Source organism: Cricetulus griseus, chromosome 8 (genome assembly GCF_003668045.3).
Source record: "Cricetulus griseus strain 17A/GY chromosome 8, alternate assembly CriGri-PICRH-1.0, whole genome shotgun sequence".
Classification (NCBI taxonomy): Eukaryota; Metazoa; Chordata; class Mammalia; order Rodentia; family Cricetidae; genus Cricetulus; species Cricetulus griseus.
The window spans coordinates 62221515-62245439 of NC_048601.1; the positions used below are offsets into that span (position 1 = coordinate 62221515).

General features: G+C 38.0%; 2 gene segments (V, D, J or C); one reads left to right on the forward strand and one right to left on the reverse strand.

The window, feature by feature from the left end:
* The first annotated feature begins 18898 nt into the window (after nt 1–18898).
* LOC118239308 lies at nt 18899–19421 on the forward strand. The segment is given in 2 exon segments: nt 18899–18953; nt 19078–19421. Coding segments are annotated over 2 exon segments (399 nt in total).
* A 3089-nt stretch (nt 19422–22510) lies between these two features.
* The window catches only part of LOC118239309, a 4514-nt gene continuing 3099 nt past the window's right edge, over nt 22511–23925 (reverse strand). Inside the window, 1 exon segment of the V gene segment in view lies at nt 22511–22753. Coding sequence covers nt 22511–22753 — 243 coding nt within the window.

Consider the following 23925-nt stretch of genomic DNA (forward strand, 5'->3'; position numbering starts at 1 on the left):
AGCTAGGATTACAACATTAGTGGTAATATATAGCCAAGGGTCTGCCACATTGAAATACCTTCTCTGCTTGCGCACACACAACTATGTTTTGTAGAACTTAACTTAAAAGTATCTAAAGTTGGTGATCAAATGCAAATTTTAGGAGACATTGATGAATCCAATCACAGTACATCACAGTACAGTCTGCACAGGTGCTGCTATCTCAGTAACAGTTTCCAGAACTAAAACAGTCTTAGTTTGGGTCTCCTTAGAGGACGTTTTGCTGTATACATCACACAGATAGAACAGCTTGAATTACTGAAACATAAAAGAGAGTGTGCTTAAGCAATTGTGAGATATTTTATCATATCTGTGCTCCTGGGTCTAAGAGGACAAGTATTAGAAGCATTGAGAGGAACACTGACAGTTCTTCCTAAACTTTTCAATGACCTTCAAAACCCAATAGATTCTGATTATAAAATATTAGCAGGTGCAGGGTCAATGATGGGTAGCTATGACAGCTCAACTTACTTCCTGCATCATTGGAATGTTTGTGTTATGGCATTTATCACTGTGAGAGGAAAGTGCTGATGCTGTAGACAGTAGTCAGTGGCAATATCTTCAGGCTATAAGCTGCTAATGGTGAGAGTAATATCTGTTCCAGATCCACTGCCACTGAACCTTGATGGGACCCCTGTTTGCAACTTAGGTGTCTCATGAATTAATAGTTTAGGATTATTCCCTGGATTTTGCTGGTACCAATTTTACCTACTGTTAATGTTCTCACTGGCATGGCAGTGAGACTCTGTTGCTAAGAGAAGCTGACACAGTGGATGGAGACTGTGTCATCTGGATAACACAGCTGACACCTGAGGTTTGAAATACACAACAAACGTATATCGTTAACCATGTTGTAAGGTAACTTCTTTAAAAGGCAATTAGTACTCATCACAAGGGTTATAAAGTTCTCTTCTGTCTTCCTTACCTGAAAAGCAGAGTAGCAGCAGCACCAGAAATTCAGGAAGAACCCTCATGTCCATACTGTATCCTCAATGAGAATTACCTCTGCATGTGTCATGAAAACCCTCTGAAGAAATCTTCAGAGAAGTGGGCTGCAGGATTGGGTGGACTCATCTTAGAGACTTAGCATGAGCACAATAGTGTTTGGGTATCCATGGCACAGAGGAGGAGAACAGATTTGCCTTCACATACATGTTCTTTTCTATGGGTGAAAGAACAACATCGGCGTAGGAATTTGTGTGTGATGTGTTTTTTATTACTTCTTGAGCCTCTTCATGTTTTTCTGGGGTACTTTTCCATGAAAGAAGGTAAGTTATCTTCTGAAATGATACCCAAAATTTAAATAAGCCTTAGTCCTTTATTTTGATTTTCATTTAAAAAAGAAAGCCACAAACATTATCATAAAAATTTTGAAGATAAATAACACCAAACACCAAACTTAACCAGAACCAAAGTCAATTCGACTTGATGAACTTCTATAGAGTTGGAAGGTAAACTGTGAATTTAACAGTAGATTTTGCAATTTCAAATATATTTTTATATATTTATTCATTACCAACTATCCTTGGCTCGCTTTACTCTGAATTTTTAAAATTTGGGTTCTCAAGGCCTTTCTGCTGCCAATAGGCACCAGATTCAGGCACCTGCTATTTAAGATGGAAAGATATCCTTACCGGACTATGGCATGGACTGGACCAGGTGTTAGCATGGGCGAGAGGTTCTGTTTGTGTTTTCCCTCAGGATCAGCAAGACCCAGTGTGGATTCTAGAGAGACTAACAAGGCGGTGCAGCAAACAAGATGAAGCCTCCAATATTGATCCTGCTGCTGACCTTGACAACACCGTGGCTGATCCAGGCCAGAGAACAAATCCTGTGGGCCACACCGAAAGCATGGCCAATTAACTTGCCTGTTCATAGCACATCTAAAGTTTTGCCTGTTTTCTTTTCTACTAGTTGTGAATTGTGCTTGCCTTGTGTAAATTTAGACCCTGACACTGCCCAGTATTCAGCCACTAATATTTCTCTCCATGGAGCATTATGCTTCTCCCTTATTAATAATTCTAACCCATGCATTTGGTTGAAGAATGGTTCTGTCGGCAATTGGCTTGGTCCCCTTACTCATAACCAGATCTCGAGTGCTATGCTCACTGAAGCCCTTACTCAGTTTAGTACAGGCGCTAGTTTTGGCTCCGACATTGGTACAAATGGGACCAAAGATGTAAATATTGCTACATTTCTGATGCTGATAAGACTTCTTAATGTTTCTGGTACAAGGGATGAGAAGGGACCTTCTCTTAAGAATCTATCTATACATTAAACTACTTGAATAATCTCACTGTTCCAGCTAGCCCAGTATGTTTAAAAGCTCCTTTTTTCTTTCTGTTCTCTAATGCTACTAATGCTACCAATGAAGTGATCTCGTGCAATTTGACTGATGTCTCCTGCATTGCTAGTCAATGTTGGAATGGTTCTGCTAATACAGCAGTAGTGATGAGGATTCCTATATATGTACCTATTCTGGTCAAAGTGGATACAGGAACGTTTCCCATTAGGGAAATCATCAGAACAAAATGGGATTTTGGCATAACTGCAGCATTGGTTAGTGCCATAACCCTTTTTGCAGCAGCAGCTATGACTGCTGCCGTTGCCATGGTTGCTCAGGTCCAATCAGCTGAGACAGTCAATGACATTGTGGAAAAAACAGCCACAACATTAACTACCTTAAGATCTATTGATGGCCACTTAAAAGCTAGCATTCTAATTGTGAACCAAAGAGTGGACCTGTTGCAGGGACAGGTGGATGATTTAGTAACCTTAACTTCCATAGGATGCATTCATTCCTTTTCTTCTTTATGTATCACCTCCAGGATAGCCAACAATTTCACAGAGGACAGCAACCTGAGTTGGCAGCTGCGTGCCTACCTTCAGGGAAATTGAAGTCAACAGATTGAGAACCTGACAGACACCCTAACACAACAGATTGTTGCTGTGAATGCTACACGCCTGAGCCTGCCCACTGTTAATACCCTCTTAACTACCTTTAAGCAAGCCTTTAGTTTAGTTAAGGAATGGGCTGGAGTAGGGGTTTTGTTTTCCATGATGCTTTTAGCCATTTTTGTTTGCCTGTGGTGCCTATGCAGGATCAGGAAGTCGCAAAAATCCCAAGCTGCCATGTTGGTACAGGCCTTTGCTGCTGTGGAAGCATAACAATCCCCTCAAGCATGGTTATCCATGCTGACAGAAAAATAGATGTCTGTCTCACCCTTACTGAGTGAGTGATGCGTATCTGAATCAGTCATGCTCAATGATGGGCACCTACACTCTTGCTGAGTAAATAAGCATACATGTGGTCCCTTCAACCTAAGACATGAGCCTGTGAGGGTGACACAGTGACTCTTTGATGGGTAAGATAGGGACACTGGGGTTGAACCTAAGACAGAGATGACTGAAATCTGACAACAGATAGATACTGCTACTCCTATAATATTAAAACAAAAAGGGGGAACTGTAGGGAGCTGCAAAATACCGCGCCCAAAAGATGGCGCCGGTTTCCACCCTCCGCCAGCCCGACAGTGAGTGCTCTCTGTGGTAAACAACTCCTAATTTGGTAAAGGTCATGTATCCTCTTAATTCTGCTTGGAGACAACAAATCCTGACTCACCATGTAGGGCTAGGTGATTGGTAGATATAGACTATATCAGGCCCGGTTTCCCTCTATCCAGGGCCACCAATACACCGTAAAGCAAAGAGGTTCCCGATTAAACTGTGTTGAAGAAGATTGCTCGGTGTTGCATCGTTCTTGCTGATCAAGGGTGGATGCCTCACATACCCTTTGTTTAGTTTATTTTCCTGTTGCTGTGATAAAATACCCTCACAAAAACACCACAAAGACTTATTGGGGCTATAAGTTCAAGAAAATAATTTAAGGTTTGGAGAGATAGCTCATGATATAAGAGTACTGGCTGCTTTAAATGTATTTATTTCAATTTTCAGTTTTAAGTATTTTTTAGTTTTTTTATTTTTAAAACAATCTTATTTTACACACCAATTCCAGTTCCTTCTTCATCCCATCCTCACGTTTACTCTAGCTTCTCCAGACTCAACCCCCATCCATTCCTCAAAAAGGGTGAAATCTCCCCTGGGGAATAAACAAATTCTGTCATATGACTTGAGGCTGGACCAAGGCCCTCCCTCCTTTATCCAGGCTGTGCAACGTATGTATCCAGCGGAAATGAGCTTTTAAAAACCAGTTCATGCATGAGGCATGAATACTGGCTATACTGGTAGTGGACACACAAACTGCCCAACCCACATTAAGAGGAAATAGTTCAGGCTTATGCAGGTTCCCCAGTTGTCATTCCAGAGTCAGTGAGCTTACACTTGCACGGATCAGCTACTTCAATAGGTTTCCCCATCATGGTCTTGACACCTTTGCATATATTATTGTTCCTCCCTCTCTACAACTGGATTTCAGGGTTTTGATGCATGGATCTCAGCATCTGCAGCCATCAGTTACTAGAGGAAGTTTCTATGATGACAATTAGGGTATTCAAGATTTGCTGAACATCCTTAACCATCAGAGAAATGAAAATAAAACAATCTCTGAGTTACCATACTATCAGAACACTACTGACAGCTTATGCTGGAGAGGGTGTGGAAAATGGGGGAAACTCCTCCATTACTGGCTGGCGTGCAAATTTGTAAAACTTCTTTGGAAACAAGTATGGTGTTTTCTCAGGAAAATTGAAATCAATCTACCACAAGTCTCAGCTATACCTGTCTTGGCCATATACTCAAAGGAGGCAGACTCATACCACAAGGACATTTGCTCAACTATGTTCACAGCAGCATTATTTGTAATATCCAGAACCTGGAAATAATCTAGATACTTCTCAACCATAAAATGAATGAAAATATATAGTACATTTACACATTAAAACAATGATATCTTGAAAAGACAAATGGATGGAACTAGAAAAAAATTCTGAGTGAGGTAACCCAGACCCAGAGAGGAAAACTTGGTATATACTTACTCATATGTGGATTTTTGATCTAAAGCAAATCATGGCTGCCATTATTTCAATTTTCAGGGCCTACATGGAGACAGCACTAAGAGATCTGATATTCACTTCTCAGTTTTTAATGATAAGACTCATATGTGGTAATATTTTGTCTATGATCTAAAAAATAAACCTTGCCTGAAGTTCATTGTGAAAATCTAGCTGCACTAGTCAAACATAAGTGCCAGCCATTGGTGGTGAATACCTTTAATCCAAAGAGACATACTAGTTAGCCATAGAGTCCAGGCAGTGGTGATGTACACCTTTAAAATCAACACTAGAGAGGAATATAACATAGGAGTAGACAGGGGGGTCAGTCCATCTGCAGTCACACTGAGGACAGGATTTCACCTTTGTCTGAGGCTTGGTAGATATAAGAATTCCCTATTGGTTGACTGCTTTGCTTCTCTGATTTTTCAGCTTTCCCTCATGATATCTGACTCTGGGTTTTTATTATTAATACCAACTAGAATTCATGCTACAGTCATCCAAACAGTTATACACGTAAAATAAATATTCTTTTTAAAGGACAAATTTCTTCAAAGCAAGGAAGGTACATCTGCAGGAACTTACCACAACAAGTCTACACTCAGGACAATGAGAACAAAACAGTGAGGGAAACTGACTCTCAGCTAGCTTTCCTCATTTTATACAACCCAGGATACCTAGCCTTTAAATGTCTCCCAACACAATTAAATCATTAAGGGAAGGGTATCATAAAGCCCTTTCCCTCACTGACCGTCTATATCCAGTTAATGGTTGCTAGGGAAAGGAAAGTCATAATGCTTAGTGGTGCAGCCACTAGTAAATTAATCATGCTCAAGTAAATGTGACAATTCCATGCTCTTATAGCAAACCATAATTAAATGTAGTGGGCTCCAAATACAGAAGTGAAAAAGACAAAATAGGAGGACTTGTCCAGAAGAAGAAAGGGAATGTTGATGAAATGTTGATGAAAAGAGGGAGAAGTGAATATGTACAGATACTGGGAGAGAGTATAATTGAAGTTCGTGTGTGTGTGTGTGTGTGTGTGTGTGTGTGTGTGTGTGTGTGTGTGTGTGATCACATTTTGAAAGATTAAAGAGATGGTTTTTCTCACATAAAATAACTTAAGATGACTTAAAATAACTTCAATGACAGTCTCAAATATGAGGATTAAACTACCCTTATTGGTGTTCTTGAAGATTTTCTACTAATGATTTTGAGTTCTGTTATGATGACAATTAACACTAATCATCGCATTTCCCAACTTTTCATTTGTCCTATTTAATTGTAGGTGTTATTGTTAACTTGAGACAAGCTAGAGTTATATATAAAGAGGAATCTCAAAAAAGTAAATATGTCTATTATATTATCTGTAGGCAAGAATTTAGGGTATTTCTTTATTTTTTAATTTATAATTGATACAGGATAATCCAGCACATAGGGACACTGTAGGCAAATTTTCTTTGTGTAATTTGAAAGGAACTTGATCCAACAATGGCAAAAGACCAATTAAGCAGGCTTCTTCCATGTTTCTTCTCTAGTTCCTTTCTTGATTTATCTACTCTAATAGACTGTGAGCTGGGATGTGTGAGCCAAATATATCCACTCCTCCTGAGCTGCATTTTGTCAGCTTTTACCATAGCAGTAGAAAGCATATTAGGACACTGTCCTGTCTTTCTTTCTCTTTTCAATCCTTCATTTCCCTCTCTGAACAATCATTGTCAGAGGTCACTTTGAATCTGTGTATATGTAATATCCACCATGTCAGGCTCAAGGGCTAATGTAGGAATTTTTTTAGGTATGAAAACCAGTTCTGCTACCATTCTCCTGCAGACAGATGGCCACAGACAATGATGACAAGGAACCATCTGGAGTGCAACTCTGTTCATGGGAAACAGTTATGAACTATTAGTTATTGAATCTTTTTAGGATATTATATAACATTGGATCTTAGTGGGTATGGTCATCCTCTAGTTCCACAAGAAACTACTTCTTCCCATGATTTAAAGTTTTCCTCTCACTAAAAATATGTATGTGAGCAATGAAAGAAATTATTAAATTAAGAAATTAAGAAAGCATTTTTAAAGAATAATTTATTGGAATTTCTGTATGAGATCAAGAGTGTAATTTAGAGAAAAAGTTGAAAGTTCTGGTTCATTCTTTCTACCACATGGGTCTTAGGTATCCTGGTCAGGTGATCAGGTTTGGTGGCAGATACTCTACCCACTGGTCCCTCTTGTAGATCCAGATTGTAATTTTATAGTGTTTCTCTTCCTTAAGTTTGTAAGCCTATTTCCTAGGGCAGTAGATTTTGCCCTGCTTGGACATTTCCAACATTGTAGTTATGTTGAATTTCTTTCCAGGAGGGGGAACTACTACTATAGACCTATCCAGTCAAGTTCCTTAGTCATTGAGTAGTCAGGTATTTATAACACTAATAGGAAACAAACTCCTAGACTCTTGACCTATTTGGCATCCAGTGAGATAGATCCCTGCCTCTCAAACATGTTATGTGAGAGCAGTCTGGGCACATCTCACTACAGTTAGCTGGTGGAAGTAGATGATCTTGAAAATCAAGATATTAGCAGAACAGGCAAAAGCTTTCCAGGAAAATAATATGCAAGACGAATAAAAAAAATCGTTCATGGATAAGGAAAATAGAGTGTTACACCAGATCCCTGTCTGCTGATGCCTGTTGTACTCACAGCAAAAGATGATGTTGGTTTACATCCTTCATTGTTTTAAAGTTTAGTGCATAGTGACTCAGACGAAAAAAGTTTACAGAAACCCTTGAACAAAGACTACGGGCGTGACATACACTTGAAAAACTTCATGGGGAGTTCTCCTTATAATTCTTTTAATAGAGGAACATGTTCTTTCTGAATCAAAATCATTGACTTGTATTTAGTGTGCATGTGAAATTGATCAATGAATCAAAATATTAGGAAAGCTTTACCACTTGTTTAAATATGACATTTATGGAGTACAAGAAGAAAAGGTCTTTAAAATTTGATCAGATTTATTAGTTGCCCAGAAAGCCTTCAACATTTGTATTTGTTTCCAAGGTGTGTTGCAGAAATTTTCCAATAAATAGTGGTCTGACACAAAAAGTCATAACTTCTTGCAACCTGTCAGAACTATAGAATGAGCTTGAGTCAGTCATCTTCAGGCTGTATGGCACTGTGTGTCCCTCCAGAGGCTTTATGGGAGACTCTACACATGACTTCTTCTAGGTTCCATGGACTGAAGCTCTTGGTTTCTGTGACCACATCAGTTCATTGCTGCTCTCTTTGGACTCAGCCTAACCCTATTGTGCCTGTGTTAAATCTCATAATGAGAATTTTTGCCATTTTATGTCACACCCATCTAATCAATATATGGAAATCATTCCCTGTAAATTGTTTTAGTTTACCTATTCAAATCCCCCTTTCTCATCTAAGGTACATTCACAGTTTCAAGGGATTATGATCATGATGCCAAACCACTGAAGAAAAAAGTCAATTCTCCCTTTCCATCTCCCACTGCCATAATTATATATTTTTTTAAAATGTTTCCTATGTGTATACATTTCCAATAATGTTGGACTGAGAGGGAATATGTAGAATTGCTAAAGATTTACAGAAAGACGTGATCTGCCAGCATTATCCTAAAGAGCGAAGAACATAAGCCAGAATTGGCACATGCCCCTTGTAGGGAATCTCATTCTATAGAGGAATCATAGCCTAGTCTCTGGATCTTTTTATCATACAGTATTTTTTGCAAGCCTCCAGAGGTTATTTTATATTGTAATTTAATTATTTCCTTCCCAAAGCATTGTTAAATACTTAATATATTACTTCATTTCATTTTTAAAATTTATTTTTATGTACCTGTGTGATGTTCTGTCTAGAGACACAGAACTATGAACTGTAAATAAGTTGTGAAGGATTCTGTCATAAAAGCATACATTTTCATGATAGTAAGGACATGCTAATCAACTCATTGTTGTAATTCTGACTCTGATTTCAAGCATAAATCAACATGTCTATTAATATCTACATTAGTATATTTTCTTTATGCACCATAACTGATTCTGAGACTCTTGTACCTAATATGCATAAATGCCTTTCTTAAGATATCATAGAAAATGGCAATGTCTGTACAACAGGCACCGAGGAAATCACTTGGGGGAAAAATCAAGGTTCTTCCCTTAAATCCCCCAGTGACTTTCAAAATCAGGCTGCATCTGACAAATGATGTCAGCAAGTGGAGGGATGAGGAACAGCCACAATGTCAGCCAGATCATTGATGGTTTGTTCTTCCCTGAGTGGTTGCTGTTGATTTGTATCACTGTGGGAGGACTATTGCCAGTATTAACCACAGCATCATGATATGCCAGAAAGAAAAGAGAAAAGTTCTATAGCAGCCCCTTTGCTGCTGAACCTGGATGGAACTCCTGAGTGCAAGTTGAATGTGTTGGGACCTTATGAGATTTTCTGTATTTCTACTAATACCAGGATAAGGTATTTTAATAACTTGATCTACCTGGCAATTGATGATGACTCCATCTCCCAGAGATATGGAGAAGCAGGATAGAGACTGAGTCAACTAGGTGTTCTACTGGCACCTAAGGTTAAGAGATTAAAAACAATTACCCATATGATTAATAATATGAAAAGATGGTTCTTAAAGACCAAGCATCACTGACCACTGATTTTAGAAAATGCAGAGCATTGTCCTCCTTCCTGGGGATCCAGATCCTCAGAAGACTTACACATCCGTCATGGACTCACATTCATGTACTGCATCCTGACTAGGACTAACTCTTGTATAGATTGTAAACAGCTTACTCAAAAGTCGTCAGGACAGAGGGCTCTGGGCACATAAAATCAGCAGGGGTTGGAGGACTAATTATCTGCAAAAGTGTTTCATCTCTTTACCCTATAAAGGATGAATGTCTCCAATTTTCCTTATTCTTTCCAGCACAGTGTAGATTTCTCTGCTGAGAACATGTTTCACTGTGGTGCTAAAGACAGAATGGCTCTGGTTTCTAAGTTCAGCTAGTTATTTTGATCTCTTCCAGGATCTAGTTGTTAATTTGCTCCTATTGACAGTCTGAGAACCTGGAAACAAGTTTGGAAACCCATTGTATTTGGCACAGTTTAATATTCATGTGTATGTGGAAGGTTCCTCTTGGCTGCATTTCCCAAACATCCTTAATGTGAAGCTGAAATACAAAGCAAAGTTTTAGGTAATGTGATTTTGGAGGAAGGAAAGGATCTGATGCTCCCAGCACATAAGTAATCCATCTACTCCACTTATAAATTTTCTGCCATATCATTTCCCATGTTATATATCTTCCCCTTTCCATATTAAAAATATCATCTGCTGCACAAGCTGTTATTTAAACACAATAGTCTGTGACTGGTAGTCTCTGTGTGTTTGGTTACTGGTTTTCTTCTACTTCCTTCTAACATGACCTAGGCACTAAGAAGGTACGCTCCTCTGCCTACCAGAAGGAATGAACATGAATGCAGAAACATAACATTCAAACAAGAAATTAAGGTTAAACAAATTAGCACAAAATAACACAATTTTATTAGTATTTCTATTATTCAATATGTCAGAAAATATCAGACTCTTCTTAGCTTTGTGTTTCCCTCTTTTCCTAGTTTGTTCCCTCTGCTGTATTTTGCTTTAGAATTGGATGGAAGTGGAAAATGTCCTGAACAATAGGCTTAATTAAAATAGATTTATGCCCTTATAACTTGATAATACAAACTTTACGACAAGTGAAGACCATTGCATTCATCATACTAAACATATTGAACATAGTTACTTCTTTTGCTGAATTTATATAATACCATTTAACTGTAATTTTGCAAGTGTATTGAAATTTTACTTAGTAGGTAAATTACTGCATACAATAACTACTCATTTGTATACTTCCTCATGGCAGCTATTGAAAGCTTGAGAACTGAGTAAGATTAAGTGATTTATTACACTGGAGAAGATCAAATTATATATGAGACAGATGGCTGGGGAGGAGAAGTGCTGTGGAAAGCTGTCTTATAGACAGGACTTAGCTGCTGTGCTTAGGAACTCATAGTAGCTGTGATGCCTGCATGTGGCCTATACAGGACCAATCAAACAAGGTCAGTCAACTTTCTATCAGGGAGCACTAATTGATACAGTGGTGGAGCAGATGGGAGGACATGAATAGTACAGGGAGTGGTGGTCTATGTCTTCAGGCTGTAACTATAAGGTGATTGAGAAATGGGCCTTAGAAAGGGTAAAATAAATACTACAGGGCAACATTTCATCAAATTGATGGATTCAAAGAGAAATCATGGGTAGTAACATAATCAGATTGTATAAGGTCATTATATATGTATGACATCATCACAGAATAAATAAAAGGTTTCAAAGCTATTATGCTAGATGGACATTGGTTTTCTAACAATTACTCATGTGTTCATAACTAGAAACACTTTCTGTAGTAATAAATAGGAAAATGTTTGAGAAACACATTAAATTTTGTATTTTGGTGGCATACATATATTTGCAAATATATATATGCCATTTTCAATTTTCCTTGTGACAACTTACAAATGTACAACTGAATTTTCTTTTTTGATTTCTTCAAAGCCTGCATGTTCAATGGAAACGTAATTTCAAACTGTTGATGTCCATCCTTGCTGATGAGCAAGGGAGCAATCAGTATTTCAAAGCAGCAGTATGTTACAGTGTACCATATATAATGAAACACATTGGACATTCAACGGTGTGTTATTAAATGGCTTTCTATGAGGTAATCTGTCCCACTACATGTCAGTGTATGTTTTGGGGCACATTTGGCAGAATGTGTGTCAGTGAACTTTATTTATTTATTTATTTAATTTATTCATTGAGACATGATTTCTCTGTGTAGCTTTGTAGGCCAGGCTATCCTCTAACTCAAAGTGATCTGCCTGCCTCTGCCTCTGAATGCTGGGATTAAAGGTGTGCACTACCACCACCAGGCTGGACTTTTTATATTACTGATCAACATGATCTTACTTGACTCATTAAAATAAATAATATCTGAATAAGGCGAGAATGTATTTGTGCACATGCTTTACAAATTTTGACGTCTATGATTAATGTCATCTTATCAATATTTGCATATTTCTTGATAGCAAGAAGTGGGGATATATATATATATATATATATGTGTGTGTGTGTGTGTGTGTGTGTGTGTGTGTGTGTGTGTGTGTGTAGCTGACTGCATTTGCACAATTATTCATGTTCCTTCCATCAGTCATTGTGAGGAATTTCCCAGGCTTTGACTTTTCATGATTTCCTCCCCACACACCCTTCTTTCCCAAGCACACTAGGGTTTGCACTGATTTCTCTAGGCTCTGACTTGGACTATTTCCCATCCATCCAGCAGAGGGCAATAACACACTATCAAGTCAAGTTTACCTGCCTTAGTGATGACAGCCCTGGTAACACTTTGAATTAAGGTGGTTTCTGGGCTCTTGATTCACTTTGCATCCCCAAGTGTCTCTGTGCCTTTGGATTTCTTTTTGTGAGATTTGTCCAAGAACATTTTGTTGACACACCCTCTGAAGCTAAGACTGGAAAAGCTTGTCCTGGATTCTCACTTCTGTTTATAGCAACAAACGTAGCTCAGGAGAATCAGAAGCTAAAGGTCCTCCTAAAGCAGCATGAGACCTAGTGTTGGAATCATGACAGCTGCTACAAAGTCAACACATGTTTTCTTCTGTTTCATAAAGGAGGGTTTATCAGTGTGTGGCTTCTGTGGCTTCCAGATCAATAATCTTGTTGGTTAGTAAGATCAGTGTCATTCTTGCTTACTTTTCAGGTGGCACCCATTGTGGTCTAGTAAGTTGCTGCTCAACTGCTGAATGGTATATCCTTTAACCTGAATGTAGAGTTTGTAAAGTTGACAACAAAAAGAGCATAGAAAGCAAACATGTTACAAACTCTGAGAGAAAACAGTTGACATAATAGGGCTGACATACAATATCTTCACACTGATCTCAAAGGATCATTATAGCAAGTGAAAGACAGATAAGGAATGACTTCAGTGTCTACTGAGACAACTCTTTTGTCCATTTTTAAAATACTTTATTAATTAATTGTGGACTTCACATTATGCATCTTTATCCCTCTTATCTCCTTGTCCCCTTGTATCTGCCATCTATCCATGAAACCTCCCTCCTAAAACAAAAGAACATTTAAAAGAAAAACTCCAAACCAAACAAAGAACAGCAACAACAAAACAAACAAACAAAAACAACAGCAAAGTTAAAAAAGAAGAACAATCTTGTCTTGGAAGTTGTAGTGTGGCCTGTTGAGTCTTGCAGTTTGCCCATCAGTCTAATCTTTTTGAATGTAAGTGTTCATTGCTGGATTGAGCATTCTGGCTTCTGGTACATTATCAGTACTGCACTGTCTCTTGAGTGCCTCTTGGATATATTGTCTTTGTCCTGCATCATGAAGATCATGTAGCTTTGTCCCTTTCACATGCTCTGGTGGTTCAAAGATCCATTGGATGTTGGGGTTAACTAACTCACAACCCTTTTTCTGGACCTGGGTGGTACCTAAGAAAGTCAGCTGCTACATTTCCTTCATCATCTCTATTGGGATAAGCTCTCCATCAGTGCCTCAGCTATCTCACACAGTGAAGCCTGTGGCAAGGGGAGGGACCACTTCTCCTGTTCTCAGGTGGTCAGATCCAGCTTGCCAGCACCAGCATAACCAACACTATGTCCTACTGTTTTACCTAGAAGAAGTGTAGGACACTCTCTCCCCATTGCTGTTTGGGGCATACATGTACATGGGAAGGAAGTCAGGTGGGAGTAGCTCTCCTCAACTCATAATCTCAGGGCCAGGTCACCTGTGTTCCTTATAATAGAGTCAGTTCTAGTGTGCTGTCCAGATGGATTGCTGATCTCACTTACCATTGTTAATATCAGCAGTGGTATTAACCTATGGAAATTAATGTTCTCCCTTTGTTTTTCTCCACTTTGGAAGATTGTTCATAGCTTCTTAATATGAGACATTAGACCACAAAACGCCTATAGAGCCATGAAGAAAATTATTGTGAATGAATGTGATTGTGCGTGTGATACCACCAAAGTCTCTTGATAATGTTGTGGGAAGGATAAGGATAACTTTCTCCACACTACATGAGCCTCACTGCAATATGTGGTTTCCCTATCATTCAGTCATCAGTAAATAGACTATACTCCTAGGAACTAGTCCATGATATCAGAATTAGTCAAGCCCTAGTAGTGACATTGTTTTCCTCGTGAGTAATCTCCTCATTTCACAAACTTCTATGGATTATGCATTATGAATGCTATGGAGATTTAACCATTAGTCCAAGAATTAGATCATATATGGAACATCGTGTTATTTGATCTAAGACAATGGGGTGCTAGAAAATGGACTTCCACAGGAGTGTGAAGAAAGAATAATCTATGGTAGTCAGGGACCAACAAATTTCTCTTCATTTTATTATGTTTCGTATTCAATAATACCTGCAGAATGTTTTGAGAATACAACCTCATGCAGGAGGTGAAAGTAGAGGTAGCTAGCTGATAGATGCCAGGCAATTTGTCAATCCAACCATAAAATGAGTGTTCTTTGTGAAGTTTTCCCAGAGAACAAAACAGAAGATGGGCTTCTTTATTGAATCACTTAGGTGATGGGTGGGTGCAATGACTTTCTTCCATCATCAGCTTTCCTCATCTGGTACTCAAGTAACAATGGATATACTTCTGCCTGTCTGTAGAGAAGAAATATAGTCCATGTAATAACTGTGTGTAAATGTTCTGTGCCATGCTTCTGTGAAATGCATCAGAAAATGTGGTAGTCACTATGTGTTTAGGGAGACATACAAGGACAGATAATGAAAGGGGGAAATTATAAATATGATTACATTTTTGCAAGAGGGTCATAAGCCAAGTAAAATTATAATTTTCAGCCACTGTTTGAAAAGATGACTCATTACTTAAGAGCATAACTTTTTCTCAGAGATTACCCTGGTTCAATTCCATTTGCCTGCATACATGGTGGCTTGAAACCAGTTCAGTACCAAGGGATGTGAAGCCCTATTCTGAGTTCTTTGTGTTCCTGACACACCTGTGTTATACATGCAGAGAAAACTACTTGCATATATATTGAAAAAATTTAAATTTAATGAAAGATTCCATAATAGTCAGAAAACTATCTAAATGAAAAACATTTACATATCAACCATATTTTTAGGCCTTTGCTGCCAACTGTGAAATACATTTCCATTCTTTTGGTCTCTGTGAAAATTATTTTATTGCTTAATTGAAACATACATCTATGGTGTGAGTATATGAGATATACTCATATAAATGCATAGAATTATGTCTGGGTGTATAATTTTTATCTGTATTGCACTCTCTTTGTTATATCCCTCAAAACAAACACTATGATCACTAAGTAATTCCTTGGTGTCAGAGTCACCAGTGTCATTGATTTGCAGGTCAGTCAGTTTCTTAAAACATCCACTTACTATTTCTTCTAGCACCTCTCCTGTGACCATCATTATTGTCAGTCCCTGAGTGATGTCTTTCTTACCCTGTACTATCACTGCCTTGTATAGAGTGTTTGCCTGCACATGTAAAATTCTTCCAATTCAACCTCTCATAGTTCACCATATCTTTACTCCCAATGAAAACATGCTCTAGACCCCACTACATACATAATTCCCCATTTGTAGCTTCTATTTTATCTTCCTACCAGAGATCTTGTGCCCCTCTTCACTAAACCTAATCTAAGATATATATCCTCTTAGTATCTGGAATAGATATGGTGCCCATAACTTATACAAGTTTAGTAAACACTCTATTCAAGGGCATAAATGATTTCTTCCTGAGAGAAAACTCATACAACTTAAAGACCTGTGTTTGAAGGGGATGGATATTCAGATGTATAATCTGAAGTCTCAAAGGAACATTGGACACAATAAGGAAATTCTACATTAAACATGACAGAAATCAAAATAAGGTGGAACAGACAGACTTGTGCTGCTCTTTGTTGTCCAAATAGGATCACATTTCTACAAATAAACCTGTACAGCCTCTCTCATATGATACAGAAGACCACAGTCATGCATTGATTCACTTGGCTAGTCTTGTGGCTATGCACGGCCATTGCAGATTTGTATTTCCCCATAGCACAGCCCACTGCTCTGAGGATTTCTTCATAATCAGGTCATAGCTGAGAACCTATTTCTGCCTGCACATTGCTCTGGAGAGCACAGAAGCTTACTTCTCCGTTTGGAGCATCAAGTTTGCTTCTCAGTTCTTCTGCTTATTTCATGGTAGAAATCTTCCAGATTTGATTCAGTTAATTTTGTTATTTATTTACCTTATTATATGTTCTTTCCTTTTTATCTCCCCACTTTAATTTCTGTGTTGAATATTATAAGCATTTTTATCTATAATAATTTGATGTTATTTAATGTTAACTTAGATTCACTAGTACGAAAGCACTTTAGTCTCGCGAAGTTGTATTTCTCCACCATTCATATTGATTTACAAATTGCATTTGTGTGCCTGTAAATGTAGGTTCACAATTAATCACCATGTGTTTTTGTTTTTAAGTCATAAGTTAAAAGAGAAAAACTTCAAATGCATAAGTCTTATTGATGACTTTAATATTTACTTCAACATTGAGGTTAACATTGCTATTTCATTTCCATAACATTACATTTGAGACACACACTCTTTTTTTATATATGTACAGTAAGCGTGACAGACAAAGTGTAGAACATGCTATTTTATGAATGATCAAATCCTAATTTCTCATTTTTATGCATCTATTTATACATGCTTGTATTTATTAGCTAATTTATTTAAATAATTAATGTTTTATTTATCAAAAACTTCAATAAAGTCTCATAAGATCATTTTGCTTTGATAATGTATAAACTATAAAATGTAAATATAAAATATCTAATATTAAATATTTCTCAGACTTACCTATGACCTTGTAGCTTCTATTTCTGTATTTAAAGAAATAAATAAATTGATAAATAATCTGCATATTAACGTTTATTGATGGGGATGTCCTTCTGTGTGCTGTGAATGTATGCTTCTCTTATTGATTGACGAATAAAGCTGTTTTGGCCAATAGACAGGTAGGATTTCGACAAGTGGGAAAACCAAACGGGAATGGAAAAAGGTAGTAGGTGGAGTGAAAGGCATGCTATGTAGCCACTGAAGAAACAAGAAACCGAGGCATAACTAGTAAGCCAAGACCATGTGGAGATACACAGATTAATAGAAATGATTTACTAATTAAGAGAGAGCTAACCAATAAGAAGACTGAGCCATTGGCCAAACATTTTGTAATTAATATAAGCCCTGAGTGTTTATTTGGGACTAAACAGCTGTGCGGCAGAGAGTATAATCTACATTTATCTATGTCAACTAATAAAAAATGTATCCAGTAAAATATTCAAGTTCTCAGTACTAGGCAAACACAGCTTGTTTCCATGAATTTTGTGATTTACATATTTAATTAGCACATAAAGCAACAGGCTTTCTCAGGGCATTTTCACGTATGTTTGGTTTAGTTCTTGTCCATCTTACCTGGTTAAATGCCATATTCCTGTCCTGTGTTCACAATTGTACACTTCCACACTCAGCCTCCCTCCTTCTACTTTGCTGTCACATGTTTTCTATTAACTTTCCACCCATAGCAGAAAAATACATAACATTTACAGCATGTGCTAAATCCTCCAAAGAACACCGGGTTGTTTGCACAATGCTATTTTTTTCCTCTTGAGCAAAGCATGGTTATGGGTGATTTCATGGACAGGGGAGTGACCTAAAACAGATATATGAACTTAATGTCATTGTATTATAAATTTAAAATAAAGACAAGTAAAGGTTTTTGATCCATTTTTATTAATTATAATATTAGTGGTTTCTATTGCTAATTTTGGAAATATCATTGAATATAACTTTTGTAATCATATTGAAAATTTACATTTTAGGTAAAAATACACCAGGTAATAAATGTGAAATCTATGCATTGCCCTAACCAGCCATTTAAATAGGATTTCCATCAGCAACTAAATTAGAGAATTGCTTTTAGATATGCAATTTTAATGAGCACAATAGTGACATCTAACTCACAAGCAGAAGCCCTCAAATTTTTAGCGCAATGGCTTGAATTATTGAGTGCAAAGAAAACAATATCATGAAGGGTGCAGAGACCACTATGTGGATGTGTTTAACTACAAAAAGAGTTAGGATGGCAGCTCACTTGCTTCCAAAGAAAAGACAGATTATATGTATCTTTAGATACCAATGATAGAACAAATTTGGCAAAGGATTCCTGAAAAGCAAAGAGTTATTAAAGAATACCACTTAGGCATCACAAATTCTGTTCTTCCTTATCAACTGTGTTACTCATGACTATTTTATGCTTCAACTTCCTGCTTAGAATATAAATGAATTGCATTAAAAAAGGAATTATCTGTGATCTTAATAATACTAAAAAGCACTAAATGGTAGGAGCTTGAAAACTTGTTGAGGTTCCTTAGATTGAGGGTATGGAAACACATTACATACTCACAAAATATAGAAAGACCCCATTTTCCAGTCGGAGGAAAGATTGTTCTCTTTGCTATAGTAGGAATGAGGACTCTTAGAGACCCTGTGATTTCACAGAGAGGAGCTAATTCTGCACCAGTGCTCAACTCTGCCCAAATCCTAATCATTTGCATGTGCCCACAGCACAGCTCATTGCTTTGAGTATATTTTAAGGAGCTGGTGACTCGCTTCAGTGGTATCTATCTGAATCTCATGTGCCACAGCATGGACATGAGGACTGCTGCTCAGTTCCTGGGCCTGGTGATGCTCTGGCTCACAAGTAAGGAGGATTGGCCTTGGGGAATATCTCAATACACTGTGATTATTATTGGTAGTCTTTGAGGGTAACCCTGCCATAATATTATTAATTTCATTGGTATCTGATTTTAATTTTCCAAATTCAGGTGCCAGATGTGACATCCAAGTTACCCAGTCTCCATCAACCTTGCCTGCATCTTTGGGAGACAGAGTCACCATCACCTGTAAAGCAAGTCAGAATATTAACAATTACATGTCTTGGTACCAACAAAAACCAGGGGAAGTTCTTAAGCTCCTTATCTATTCTGCATCCACTTTGCAATCAGGAGTTCCCACTAGGTTCAGTGGCAGTGGGTCTGGGACAGATTATTCCTTTACCATAAGCAGCCTGGAGCCTGAAGATGCTGCAGTTTACTACTGTCTGCAAAGTTATAGCTATTACCACAGTGATACAAGTCATGACATAAACCCCTCAGAAATGCAGAAGTAAGAGTGTAAACAGAACCACATATTCTTCCTTGTTCTTTTACCTGCTGACACCATGTCTCACATGCAAGCAGGCTCTGGTGCCCACATGGAAGCTTTTTTGAATGCACAAAGTAGCTGTTACACACTCTACTCTCCATTTTGTCAGTCCAGTTTTAGAGGCATAACAATGCCTTTCCTGAATGCTTAAGAACAGAAGTGTATATAACTGATGCATCTGGATGTCAGCAGCAGTTGGGTTGCATAAAGGAAAACATAAACAAGTGTACATATTCAAAGAAGAAATTATTTTAATTTGAGGAGGTAGAATATAAGTAATTGCTATTAAGTGGCTTTGTTTCTCTTGTAGTCACTGAAGGAGACAGCAAGTAATATTCTCAGCAGCTCTCTCAAAATACACAGCTCACTACAAGGAATGTCTAGCCTGGATAATGTCGTTATCCTCAGATTTGCTCAAAAGTCTAGGATTATCACTGGGTGTTGACACCAGAAACCAAACTATGGTTCATATTACTGAATTTTCAGATAATGACTGACAAGGGATAGGTTCATAATATGTGTATTTGTTCTTTGAAATATGATCATTAATTATAGGTTATAGTGAAAACTATATAAGGAAGAAAATAACATTATATAAACCATAGAGAAAACAAAAATGGAAATTCTAATGTATTTTGAAATGTAATTTAACAGGCTAATTAGGCTGACCAAACACATATATAACTCTCATTTCCATTAATAAATAAAAGTCTTTATGTTCAAACTTGTCAAACTTGTCTGAGGCAGCATATTAGAAATGAGAAATTGCCATCTAAAATTTACATGGACTAGTAATGTTCTACATTTTAACAAGAAGTCTGTGTCATATTGCCATGTTCTACAATTGACTTCTGTATTTTAAACTCAGTGATTGTCATATGGTCATTTAATAATTTATCCCATCATTGAGCTATGGCATGCCCAGGAAATCATTTCTCATGTGAACTCTCAAAAATATTTCTTTAAGGGAGTCAGATACCATGAAGCTGGAATTAGAATGGTTATGAGTCACCAAACCTGGGGCTGAGATCTTCAGATTTCTACACAAGCAGAAATTCCTCTTAACCACAGATGCATCATTCTGGCCTTTCAGAGCTTTTCTTTCTACTTAAAGCTTTCTCTTTTTCCTGCTCCCTTTTTCTCATTCTCCTCCCTCTCTCTCTTATTGAATTTCTCTTCAGATACCATATTTATCACTTTCCCCTTATTCCTATTCTGTTTTTCTTCTTTCCTTTCCCATTCTGTTCCTTTTCTCCTGCTCCCCATTTTTCTATGCTTCAGAGATTCCTCCTAACATCATATGTATATTTAAGTATATATGAACAGATTTATGTCTCTGGTATTGAGCAACACATGCTTCCCTGTGATCCCACAGTCTCTTCTCCATTTACTTTTTCACTGAAAATTATCTGCATCTGTTCTATAGTACTTGTTATCATCTTTGTTTAATAGTCAATCAGCTGATCACCCTGTTGTGATCTGTATTTGTTCTCTGCTTCCACTAATAGTAATACAGCAAATGTCATCAAGAACATTTCTATTTCCAAAAATAATGCAGACTTCCAAGTTGTGATTAATGTCATCTGTGCACTGAATTTAACACTTATGTACTCTCACATTCTGAGAGCTTATCTCTCTTTTTTTCTGACAGAGTATATTAGCAGATCTCTTAGCACTAGATCAGCAGATTTCTTCTTTTTTGGATTCCTTGAGATAAGTGGAAATGATCCTTAAGACAGAAAGATTGAAGTCCTGGTAAAAGCAAACAACTGTTTATGGCTTATTTCATTGTGGTACTGATTCATTTTGTGAAGACATATTTTACATTGCTATTGGATTTAGTTAATATTCTTAATTACAAATTAAAGGTAGAGTGTTATGGGGGTGAGCCTAGGACCTATCCCAAAGTATACAATAGACTCTGATGACACGTTATGGAAGGCCTCATCATACAGGGGGGCAGAAAGGATATGTGATAGATAAGGTTTTAGTTAGGGGGGATTGGTATGGGAAGAGGGGAGGGAGAGGGAAATGGGATTGTTATGTAAAACAATCTTGTTTCTAATTCAAATAAAAAGTCTGCAAAAAGTACAGTGTTATGTTTGTAGCCACATTTGCATTAACTAAAATACGTGTTTTTTTTCTGTTTTGATTTTTTATTTAAGTTAGAAACAAGGTTGTTTTATGTGTCAATGTCAGTCCCCTCTCCCTCCCCTCCTCCCCTGCCCCCCACTAACACCCTACCTATCCTATACCCTATCACTCCTCAGGGAGGGTGAGGCCTTCCATTTGGGATCTTCAGAGTCTGTCACATCCTTTAGTGTCACGTCTATCTTGACCAGCAAGAGAAACACGACCGCGACTCTTCTTCAAGCAGTTTTATTCAGGAATCTTGTACATTAGCTTCTCCCTCTCTCAGCCCCCAAAAGTCCTTAAGTAGATGCTCAGTGCCCAATCAGCTCATGCCATCTGGCAATCCCGGATAGGCCACAGAAGGAGGAAGCGCGCCAGATGACTCAAGCACTTCCAAATAAGGCTTGTTTACAGCTAAGCTCGAACCACCTGGCATCCAGCCAGGTTCCATCTTAGGTCTGTGGCTCCCCACAGTTCCCCCTTTCTTTATTTTATAGCACAACAGGTAAGGGTAGGGGTCTGATCTCTGAAAACAAGGGACAATGTAATGATACCAACGCATATGCAATCAGACTTGCCCTTCATGAAGTTCACACTTCATATGCAGTACTATGTCTCAAAACCTGTGTGGAGGAAGTAATTACTTAGCTTTTGAGTACCGTTAACCAAGCCTGAGGAGACTGCCCTGCTTCCAGGGCTGTGAAGGCTTGTGCAATCATGGCATTACTTCTCCTCTGTGAAACCCCCATCCTGTAGATATACCATAAAGCAATGATACTGACAAGGACAAGTATTCCTCCCAGGGCACCCATCATTATTCTGACTAATATTACTAACTATAAAAAAGCACAAATTCCCTGACAAACCAAAACTAACATTACCCTCTATGGGACTAATATCCTTATCTAAAGGCAAAAAAGGTTAATTTAAACTCAAATTGCTACTAAAAAATCTAGGGAAAACTTGAGCAGAATTCGGATTGGCAGTGGTTTCGGGAACACCGACAGAATCCCCCATCGGGGTTCTGCTGTCGTCTTGTTGATCAGCATCACCGTCATGATAGTCAGCATCAGGTACATTGGTCTGCTTATGATTTTCGCCATCCTCAGAGGCAGGGACTCTTCTTGTCAGCCTTTCTGGAACCCACACCGGCTCTGATTGATCCTGTGGGAAAACACAAACAAACCCTCTCGGCCATGATAGCATAGGGTCAGGACTGTTCCAAAGTCCAGTAATGACATCCTTCCATTTTACCAATCCCTTAGCCCAGGGAAGGGCACTATGATGGCGATCAGCAGCCGAATGCCCATCCACTTAAGAGTCAATAAAGCTAAAGATATTCTTTCCTTGGGGGTGCGGCCTTGGCCTATTCCCCCTTTTTGTTTTATTAGGCATTCCTTCAAGGTTTGATGAGCTCATTCAACAATACCTTGACCTTGAGGATTATAAGGAAGTCTATGCTTCAAGTCTGTATGCATTTGCTTGCAAAAGGCAGAAAAGGATACATTGGTATACACTGGTCCGTTATCTGTTTTCAGTTGTTGTGGCATGCCCCATGTAGCCCAAGCTTCTAAGCAGTGGGCAATTACATTCCTTGTTTTTTTCTCACTTAAGGGGGTAGCATGTATCACTCCAGAACAGGTATCCACAGATACATGCACATATTTTAATGTCCCAAATTCAGGAATATGAGTAACATCCATTTGCCAAAACTTAAGTGGAGTCAATCCTCTAGGATTTACTCACAAGCTGGAGGATGTAGGAAAGTAACACAATTCTTATAAGCCTTAACTATATCATGAGCAGCATCACGGGATATACCAAAGCGGCATTGCAAAGTTTTAGAATTAACATGGAATTGTGAATGAAATTGTTGAGCTCTATCCAATGGAAGGGAGGCGAATGCAAACTGCATTCTGGTACATTTATCCACTAAATCATTCTTTTCACTAATTGCTCCAGGCAGACCAGTATGCGCTCTAATATGCTGAATATAAAAGGGTTGTGAGCGCTTCCAATAATTTTGTGTAGCTGGTTCACATAATTTTGAATGGGACTATTTACTTTTATTTTTCCAGCGACTTCTAAATCCTTAACTAGATTAACCACATAATTAGAATCTGAGATCAAATTGAAGGCCTCAGGGACCCTTTTAAACACTTCAAGAACTATTTGGAATTCCACTATTTGAGCTGATCCTGGTATAAATCGACAAACAACTGGGGCACTCTCCCCAATTACATAAGCACCACACCCAGTCTTGGATCCATCTGTAAAAATATTTACAGCACCCTTAATAGGTTCTTTACGAGTCACTCTTGGGAAAATTACTGGGT